At 51.6% G+C, this 10,431-nt stretch overlaps 1 protein-coding gene across 3 annotated transcripts in view; it reads left to right on the forward strand.

Moving 5' to 3' along the window:
- The window catches only part of PDPK1 (3-phosphoinositide dependent protein kinase 1), a 60,786-nt gene that overhangs the window by 20,043 nt on the left and 30,312 nt on the right, over positions 1 to 10,431 (forward strand). For all 3 annotated transcript variants that reach the window (XM_010840325.1, XM_010840326.1, XM_010840327.1), the window contains 3 exons: positions 5,825 to 6,088; positions 8,481 to 8,523; positions 8,783 to 8,920. In XM_010840325.1, the coding sequence (XP_010838627.1) occupies positions 5,825 to 6,088; positions 8,481 to 8,523; positions 8,783 to 8,920 (445 nt within the window). The remainder of the gene's footprint in view (positions 1 to 5,824; positions 6,089 to 8,480; positions 8,524 to 8,782; positions 8,921 to 10,431) is intronic.

Raw genomic sequence — 10,431 nt, forward strand, 5'->3', positions numbered from 1 at the left:
CAAGGGCCTTGGTGTTTACTGGTGGGAAATCCCTGGGCTCCAGCCTTTGTCTCGTGACCAGCTTTGGGGGGATAAAGGTGGCCGGGGTGTTTTCCGAGGCACTCATCACAGACTGGTGTTGAGTAGGACCTGAGCGGATTTCTTCAGCACGACCCTCTGCTCCTTCCCTTGTCGTTGGCCGGCCAGGGGCGCTCGGTGTCACAGGTCTTGAGGCAGGTCCAGCTCTGTCGAGATGGCTTGATCTTCAGCACGCCTCGGATTTCCGCATGTCCACTAGAAGTGCTGCCGCCTGGAGGGAGGCTGCGTGTGGGGTCTGTGCCGCTGAGGTCAGGAGCAGACCTCTATGTTTTGTGCTGTCCTTCGAGAACCTGTTGTGGAGAAACTGCTCTGTTGGAGAGGAAGTGCTCAGGAGCATGTCTGTGTCAGCTCGAGTCTCATTAGATGCACCTGTCGTTGTCTTTGGAGGCTGCCGTCGTGGGCTGGACGCGTGTTCATTTCGCATCCAGGAGGCTGCAGCTGAAGAGTACGGCCCTCAGCAGGTGTTCCTGAGGCCGGCAGAAGGCGCGTTCACCGTGTGAGCCTCCCTGGCTGCCTGATGCCCGGGCCATCTGCCTCTGCTCGAGCTGGCTCGAGGGTGGTGGTCCTGCCAGGTTTTGTCCCCATGCGTGCGGACACCCGGGGCCTGCTGCCTGCGCCCGCCTCCAGCGCCACCTCGGGGATGGCCTCTGCTCTCTGTGCTGTCCCTCGCCTGGGCTGAGACCCGTGTGAGGCCCACGTGGCACCGTTGCTGGAATACTCACTGGGTCCAGAAGCGTGTCTGTAAAATTACCTGTTTTCAGGTCCATGAATCAACTCATCACGTTTTGTTATCTAAAAACTTGATGTTTGAGATTTTACTCAGTAGTTCATGTGTCAGTTTTGAATCAGAAGCAGCATTTGCCACTGTCTGGTGCGTTTCCCGTTGTCTCCTAGAGCCTTGCTTGGCGGGAGCGGGTTGCTCAGGTGAGGTCAGTAACCAGCTGCACGTGGCAGGACCCGTGGTGCTCTCCCTGCCCCCATCCCGTTGGGCAGCAGTGACCCCACTGGGCATGTGAGCCGCCCGTCTGAAGCGGTGCCTGGGGTGGCGCTGCCGGAGCGCCGGCTCTTTCCTCCCCATCTCGTGGAGTCCCTTCGGGTCCCACAGCCCTGCTGCGCCTCAGTCCTGAGCCTGAGAGTTTGCACTTGGGATGACTCGGCGGGCACAAGGAGCGCTTACCCCTTGGCTGTGTCTGGGAAGCCTGTGAGGTGCTCGGTGGCCTGGGGCACAGCCAGGCCCCTGGCCTGGACGCTGAGGACAGCCCGGGCCTGTCTTGGTTCCTGATGGACCTTGGCATGGTGGCTGTGACCTTCTCCCTACTTCCCACTGCCCTGGAGGACAGAAGGTTCCAGCTGATATCCAGGGGAAGCTCCTGAGTTTGATTACACTTCTCTTAGCTTCCCTGGTAGCTCAGGGGTAGAGAACCTGCCTGCAGTGTAGTAGACGCAAGTGACATGGGTTTGATCCCTGGGAAGGATCTGCTGGAGGAGGGCATGGCAACCTACTCCAGTATTCTTTCCTGGAGAATCCTGGGGACAGAGGAGCCTGGCAGACTATAGTCCATGGGGTCACAAAGAGTTGCACACGACTGAGCAGCTAAACAACACTTCTGTTAGGATTGTATGCCTTGTTTATAGGGACAAACCCTTAAGGTACTGTCTGAACCACAGAGCTGAGTCCAGCCCTCGTACCTCTCCCGAGATGGAGGGTTTATGAGGTGCATCAGCCACACTAGACCTACTGTGAGCCTCAGTGTGTCCACGGAGACGGCAGTGTTCCAGAAGGAACCGGTGCGCCTCGGGCTCCCGTTCCAGCGAGAGGGACCCACTGCTGGTCACGTCTGTGCTGTCGGCCACGTTTAAAAAGGCAAGTTTTCTTAGATAGGCTTTACAGCGCTTGTTAGTCACGGTCTCCTAGTGTTTCATTGATTTTGTGCGTTGAGTTAGTTCCTTCATATTTGTGTACCTTGCCTGAAGTGAAAATGAAGCCTGCCCATCCCAGCTGGGGAGCAGCTCTGGAGCTGGCGTGTGCTGTGTCCTCTGGGGTGACCTGCCTGCGCCAGCCTTGCCTGGCCTGGCCTGCCCTGCCGGGGGCAGCCCAGGCTCCTGCCTTTCTTGCCATCCGCTGCCTCGCTTCTCCTCCTCTGTGCTCATCACATTTGGCTCGCAGGGTGTTCCACCTAGATGTGCCTTACTTGTTTGGCTTTTGTGCCTCTTAGGATGAGCATCTGTCTCCATCCGCTTTCCCCCTGTGGTTGAGCTGTCGCAGTCCGCACACGTTGGTTGCTGTGCCCGCCTGTCCAGCCTTTCTTGGTGCACTTCCTGTAGGACTCTGGCTTCTTTATAGTTCTCTACATCTCTTCCCCGTATTAATGGAGAGAGAAAATTTTTATCTAGCCTTTCTGAACAAACATAGTTTGAGTAAACTCAGGGAGATGGTGAAGGACAGGGAAGCCTGGCGTGCTTCATTGCAGGGGGTTGCAAAGAGTCAGACACAACTGAGCGACTGAGAAACAGCCATGTACGTGTAAGAAACAACTTTGGCCACACCCCTTTGCCTGTTTAAATTCATAAAGCTAAGTGTTCAGGCGTCTTCAGCCTGCTTTTTTGTTACCATGTTGATGCACTTCTTACCACCTATCTGTGTGTATCGTTGCAGTCTCGATCCAGTTTCAGCTTATTCTTAGTGGCTGTACTTATGTTTGCAGGGACACAGCGTGGCCAGTAACAGTCCCTGCAGGCCAGCTTCCCTGCCTTTTCCTCCCACACAGACAGCCTCCTTTTCAGACGTAGCAGAGGATTGCAGCCCATGTTGACAGCCTTCTTCCTGTTCCAAGATGTGGAGCCAAGTGCTCTCCTGGTTCTTTTAAAGGGCAGGACTGTTAGAAACAAATCTGGGCGCTCTGAGTTCGTTCCGTGTTGTTCCACAACAGTCTGGTGATGAGTAGGCCCGTGATGTCACTCCTGGAACGCTTTAGGCTCAGACTGGAAGGGCTTTTCTTTTTAACGGTTGTGGGCACAACTTTTGTGTATTTCCGATTTAACTTTGACACTATCTAAAAATCCTTCCTTAATGGCCATCTAAATTTTTAACTGTACGTCTGGCCACCTCTCCTAAGTATTCTTATGTATCTCACTGATGAAAGTTTTGTTGTCACTTTGTTGACAGGTTACTGTATTGCTGTCCAAAACCATTTTAGTGGCAGCACGGGTCCATGGTGCCGGCCACAGTTGGATGGGTCAGCGTGCTTTAGCATAGTCCTGCCAGCCTTTGGTGTCTCTGTGTGTTGTAGACATACTTAATCATTCTTCTTATCTAATAATTCATCCCCCCAGCGTCTCCCCATAGTTAAAAATGTGTGCTGTGGTCTGGGGCTCTTGCTTGTATTTAAGAGACACATTTTCACAGCTCTGAGCTACTTGAGTTTTTTTGGTGCCTATTCTTTTGTTAAAAAACAGGCTTGATTGTTTATGGATTCGAATGAGATACATAAATTTATGTAGTCATTTGTGTGATACAGCTATTTGTATAACAGCTTATTGAGATATAATTCATATACTGTATAATCCACCTATTTTAACAGTGTGTAATTCAGTGGTTTTAGTGTATTTATGAGGTTATATGTCCCCACTTTCCAATTCCAGGACATCCTTCTCATTCCAGAAAGAAACCCCCGACCCATTAGCAGCCACTCTGTTCTCCCCTCCTGCCAGCCCCGACAACCATCAGTTTTCCTTTCTTTGTAGATCTCCTCATCTGGACATTTCACACAGATGGAATCACACAGTGTGTGGCTTTTGTGTCAGGCCCTTTTCACATCCCATAGCGTTTGCGTGTTCATCTGTTTGGTAGAGTATATCAGTACTTCCTTTTTATGGCTGAGTATTCAGCTTTTTTATAGCTGCAGTGCATTTTGTTTATTCATTTATCTGTTGATTGTCCTTTCCAACCCTTTTAGTTATCTATAATGCTGCTGCGAACATGCTTGTACAGGATTTGTGTGGACCTGTGTTTTCATTTCTAGGAGTGGGGTTGCTCGGTTGTACGGTACCTGTTTCCTTTTGAGGAACTGTTGTATGTTTTCTGATGTGGTTGCCCCATTTGACATCCTACCAGCAGTGTGAGGGTTCCAATTTCTGTGCGTCTCCATCAACACTTATTATCTTTTTGATCCTGGTATGTGTGAAATGGAATTTCATTGTGGCTTTGACTTGCATTTCTATAGCAGCGAATGATGTTGAGCCTCTTTTCAGGTACTTTTTCGCCATTTGTATGGTTTTTTTCTTGGAGAAGTGTTTACTCAGATTTGTTGACTGTTTTTAAATTGTGTTTTGTTTTGTTTTTAATTGAATTGTTTGAGTTCTTTATACAGTCTGAATGCAAGTCCCTTTTCAGATAGATGATTTGTAAATATTTTCTCCCATTCTTTGGCTTGTTCTTTCCCTTTGTTAGTGGTGCCTTTGAAGCACAGAAGTTTAAAATTGTGATGAAGTCCCTTTGATCTGTTTCTTCTTTTGTTCCTGTGCTTTTGGTTTCATATCTAAGAAACCATTGCCAAAATCATAAAGATTTACTCCTATATTTTCTTCTAAGAGTTTTCTAGTTTTATTTCTTACATGTAGATCTTTGATCCATTTGAGTTAAATTTTGATGTGGGAAAGGCAGCCACCTTCATTTTTCTGCGTGTGGATATCCAGTACCATTGGCCGAAAAAGGCTTTTTCCCCTTGAAGCCTTGGCACCCTTGTCAAAGATTGATTGGCCATAGACTTAGGAATTTTCTTCTAGACTCTGCTCCGTTCACCACTGCGTGTATCGTTACACAGCACCACACTGTCTTGATTACTATAGCTTTGGAATGAATTTGGAAACCAGGTAGTGTGAGTCCTCCAGTTTTGTTCTTTTTTTTGAGATTGTTTGGCTATTCTGGATTCCTTGAATTTCCATAAGAATTTTAGAATCATCTTGTCAGTTTCTGCAAGGAAGCCAGCTTCTTTTAATAGGGATTGCAAATTTTAAAAACTTGTTAGGTTTTAAAATTTGTTTAAATAACTAAAAAAACATAAAATTCTTGAATTTGGAGGTAACTTGGGTGTGCAGTGAGCATTTTGGCTCTAAATCAGTTACTTTTCCAAGTTGTTAAGCATTATCCACTACTGTTCTTTTTGAGCAGCTTGTTTCTTCTTCATCAGCTGTACCTTTCATGCGCGGTTGGCAGTTCTTGGACTCTTCTTTCCATTTGGTTACTCTCTGTGTTCCGGGACTGCTTAGGTACCCGCTCTGTTTAGCTGTGGGACACAGTCTGAAGCTGGTCTTTTTGTTCAAGCCCTGGGTGCCTTCTGTGCATCTCGCCTTATATCATGTGTGGGTGGGTGAGCAGGGGAGGGGTTCTGGGACGGGAGACCCTGAGGTCACAGGTTTGGACCAGCTTGCTCTGTGACAGGCCACAGAAGGTGTTTAGGGAAGGCCAGCTGAGCAGGGCTGGGGGCGTTGGAGGCGTATGCAGTGCTGAGGGAGCGTGTGAGGGCGGGTCGATGCTGGGTGGGGGGGTCGTAGGCGCGCAGACCGGGCAGGGCGAGGTTTGAGCAGGAGGAGACTTCAGAGTAGAGGGCCGCGGCCAGGGCTGCACGTCCGAACATCGGGCGGCCTGCCTGTGCTTGGTGGTGGCTCAGCGACATCTAGACTTGAGTTCATACGTTCAGAACAGTGAGCCGCCTTGAACCTTACCTCTCTTTTCCTGTGCCCCCAGTATGACACGGTTCCCATTCAGTCCAGCGTGGTGTTATGCTCCTGCCCATCCCCATCAATGGTGAGGACCCAGACTGAGTCCAGCACGGCCCCCGGCGTTCCCAGCGGGGGGAGCAGGCAGGGCCCCGCCATGGACGGCACCGCGGCCCAGCCCCGGGCGAGCGCCAGCGCTCTGCAGCACGCCGCGCAGCCCCCGCAGCCTCGGAAGAAACGGCCCGAGGACTTCAAATTCGGGAAGATTCTCGGTGAAGGCTCGTTTTCAACAGTGAGTACACGCCGCTGCCGTTTGTTGGACGAGGGTGTTCTCTTTGGGAGCACTGGCCTTTCTCGGGACGCAGAGCTGGGCGCTGAGATGCTGTGGTGGCGCTCCACCCCAGAGGAGCCTCTCGGGCCCCTTGGGGATTCGTCTCCTACATGTAGTGAAGGTGACTTGGGGCTGGCTGCCACCAGTCAGATCAGATGGTTAAAATATCGAAGCTGTGATTTTTGTAGGTGAAAGCTTTAAAAGGCATTTCATAATCTTGTTTTTAATTTTCTAAAAAATCCAGTGAAATTTTATTCTCGTCAGGCATCAGCAAGTGACATTTCCTATCATTGTGTCCTATTGGCAAGACCCTGGGAGTTTTCTCTTCCTTAGATTGAACATCAGTATTGGTGTCAGTGTCTGTTCATAGTTGTTGGGAAACATTCAGTTCAGTTCAGTTGCTCATTCGTGTCCAACTCTTTGCAACCCCATGAACCGCAGCACGCCAGGCCTCCCTGTCCATCACCAAAAATTTTCCATTTATGAAATATTTCAAACTACAAAGAATGTGACATACTACAGCTCACCCATGTTCCCAGTATCATTTTAATTGTTAACTTTTGCTCCGTTCACATTTTTATTTTAGATTTTTTTATTGGCAGTATTTAAGTTATGAAAGAATTGGGTCCTCATGATAAAAACCTTCAACTTTGAGAATAAGGCCCAGTAGGTCTGGTACTCACAGGTCCTTTCAGAAAGAGAAAAACTGTTTTGGAAAGAACCTTGGGTGTTCTGCAGTTACTTGCACGAGTCCAGTAAAAGAAGCAGTGTTCTCCTTCTCTCAGCTGGCCCTCACAGGATGTTTATGTTGCCTGGAAAATGAGGACGTGTTTGTGACGTCCCCCCAGCGTCCCTGGGTTTCCACCGTGGGTGAAAGTGCATGCCATCTGTTCTGGATGCAGAGAAGCCCCAGCTGGTCTGTCTTCCCGGTGCCCAGCAAAGCCCGAGAGCCCGCAGGCTCTTTTCTGGCGCTGCTGGGAGTCCTGCAGCCTGCGGCCTCCGATTACATGTGCTGCCCGCAGGTCTTTCCCACCACTCTTGCAGCAGGTCTCCAGGGCAGGAGTGGAGGAGAAGAGGCGGCTCCCAGGCTGGGTGCTAGAGAGGGGAAGCTTGGTCCGCTGCCCACGGCTCCCTGAGGGTGCTCCTGCCGTCAGCTTGGGCCGTGTGGACGGACATAGGAGACCTGCATGGAATGTGCAGTTCACGTGACAGAAGGATGAGACGGCGTCTCCTTCAGAGAGGGCTCCGTTACACGCTAGCGCCTGAGCCACGCGCTTCCTCTCTCTTCTCACCTGGCCAGCGCGTGCTGCTGTCAGCCTTGCGTCAGTCATGACCTCAGGAGGCCGGCCCTTCACCAGCCCTGCTCCTTACCCTCCAGCGGCTGAGGGCAATCCAGGGTTCCTCTTCCACAGAGATCCTTCCCATCTTTCCACCTGAGCACGTGTAATCCAACCTTGGTCTTACTGACTGCAGAGCTTCACACAGTGCCCAGGGTCACTTGTGATGAACTTGAGGGATTCTGTAATGGGATAGAACTCACAGCCCTGGAGTAGACAGGTTTGCATCTGCTCGTGGGTCCTTGGCCGTTCCCTGCAAGTGTTACAGGAGAGGAATTGGCACCGGCTGGTGGAGGGGGGTGCCCCAGCTCACTGCCAGGGGGGCCATCAGGCACTGGGAAGTTGTTGCTCAGGTTGTGCCCAGGTGTGTGTAGAAAGGTCTCTTCCCTGTTGTGTGGGGCCCCACCGGTGCTCTGTCTCCAGGGTTGAGGGTCAGGCTGTGCCAGGAGAGGGCACAGCCGGGGGGTGGTGCTGGCATGCTGGGGGTGGCTCTGCCTCCGTTTCCCACGCCCTCCAGGCAGGCGTGGGATTATAGCATCTGCAGGGGGCATCAAAATCAAGTGAAATGGATGGTAACCGTTATTGGTAAAAGCCCAAATTCAGGGCAGCCTTTTGCAGTGAACATGTACCAGGGACATATCCATAGAGTTATTTTTCTGAAGCAATTCCCAATACCCACTTGGTGGAGGTATTACTTGCTGCTGCTTCCCACAGTTTGTTAGGGTTACGCTAGTGCTAAGGTTTGTGAATATATGTTTCACTGCATTGAGGAACATTGACAGATGCTGAGGACCCTTCTGGAAACATATGAGGAATATCTGTTTCCTTGACTGTGAGAACACGTTGCCTTAGTCACTGACCGTGTTTGTCCGCACAGGGCGGGAGTGTGTAAAGAGGGATTTCAGAGGGGACGGGGTGGTCCTTGTGGTTGGTTGCAGGGTGCCTCGTGAGACTCTGTGCCCTAGTGACATTGGGTGTTTTTTCTCTTCTTTTTCCCCCTTTTCTTCCCAAACCAGGTTGTCCTGGCCCGAGAACTGGCAACCTCAAGGGAATATGCTAGTAAGTAACTAACTCCAGCGAGCTAGGTTGCTCAGTGTCTAGGAAGCAGGGACAGCGCCCTGGCCCGCGGCCGCCTGGCTGCCCCACCCCGGAGGGCTCTGCGCTGGTCTCGGGGGACAGGGCACTGTTGGTCTTAGAGATCACAAATCTGGTGGGTGTGTTTTGTGAAACACTTTAATTTGTGTTTGATACTTTATGTGTTGTGTCTTTAGTTGTTTTCTTACCATTTCCAATTGCAGTAACTTGCTTCTTTCTTAAGTTAAAATTCTAGAGAAACGCCACATTATCAAAGAGAACAAAGTCCCGTATGTAACCAGAGAGCGAGACGTGATGTCGCGGCTGGATCATCCCTTCTTTGTTAAACTTTACTTCACGTTTCAGGATGATGAAAAGCTGTGTATCCTTTGAACACTCAAAGCCTCCGAAATGCCATGCCAGCGATTGCTTATTGTTTTGGAACCATGACCCCGTTTTTGTTTTCTGAAGTAGCCCCTTGCCTGGAAAGGAAAGGGTAGTGTATTCTAGATACAAATGCATTCACATCACTTGCTTTGGGACTCCTGGGATTGCAGACAGTCACTGAAGTCGAACATTGCTTCAAGGGAGATCATCACAGCCACTTTTGAGGTTTTCTATTGGTAAACTTCGTAGCTCAACTGTTTCAGTGCTGACGTTGCTAGACCTTTACTGAAAGGCGTTTCCCCCACTCCTCTTGACCAGCGTCCGTGCAGCACCTATCAGGTGTCACATCCTGTGCGCAGAGCAGGGACGTGAGCGAGAAGGGTCGTGGGCATCCAGGGCTCCTGGGAAGTGGGCACCACTCTGCCCTCCCTGGCCTGGGGCTCTGGGGTTTGGTTGGAAGAGGCTTCTTTCCCAGGCTCAGCTGCCCGGTGAGAAGTTCAGGGAGTGACCTCCAGAAACCCAGAACCTTTCTCCCCGCCTCTGGGGCTGTCCCCCACCCCCGCTCCGCCCCTCCCTCCAGGGCTGTGCTCCCTGCTTCTCCACCCTGCCGATTCTTTGCTTTATTTCAGGGCATCCCCTGAACTTGTTCCCTGACGTGTCCTCTAATCCCTGAACACTGTCATTTTTCTTGCTCCTTTGCTCGGGGTTGGGGGGCTTTGTCTATGCCGTCAGCTTGTCTGTTGTTCCCTGGGCAGCGGGGTTGGCCGGTGCTCCCTGCTTCCAGCCCCTCTCCTGCAGCTGTTCTTCCAAACCCAGCCTTCCCTGGCCCCTGGATGCCCGGAGACGCTGTCTGAGCCCCAGCAGACGCTCTTGGCTGCAGCTCGATGGGGGAGGTCACTCAGATTTAAACCTTATTCAGGCTTAAACCTCAGTCTGTGCATCTGCTCTTTTCCTTCTGCCCTTGGGTCTCCAGAGCCCCTCCCCGCCCCCCCACCACCCACCTGGGGGTGGACCTGCCCTGAACCCCCTCCCCTCCTACCCTCCTCTCTCCACTCTCCACCTTCTGGGTTAAAACTTGTCTTGATCCTCTTTCCCCTTGCACACCGCTTTCTGGCTCCTTCAGCCATCAGTTGAATGTTGTCTTTGGTTCATTGAGAAGGCCTTGTTGAGTGCCGGGGTGGGAACATGGTGGTATGTGAGGTGAGGGCTCTGCCCTCGGGGGGCTTGTGTTTCCCTGCCGAGTTAGATCTACACGGATGATTCCTGGCTGTGTAGGAATCAGGCCAGTGGGAGGTGGGAGTGTTGGAGTTGCTGTTTTAGTGGTCGAAGGAGAGGCCATCAGCCAGAGGCCTGGACGGAGCAGGGGCAGGTGTGGGTGGGTTGGGGGGCACCGGGCCCAAGAGACCGGAGTCCCAGAAAGAGTTCTGGGTTTTCTTCTGAGTGTGGTGCGGAGCCCAGCAGGGTCTGGGGCAGCTGCCGCGTGTTCTCGCCCGGGCCGCTGCTGGG

Source organism: Bison bison, unplaced genomic scaffold, assembly GCF_000754665.1.
Source record: "Bison bison bison isolate TAMUID 2011002044 unplaced genomic scaffold, Bison_UMD1.0 scf7180017864144, whole genome shotgun sequence".
Lineage (NCBI taxonomy): Eukaryota > Metazoa > Chordata > Mammalia > Artiodactyla > Bovidae > Bison > Bison bison.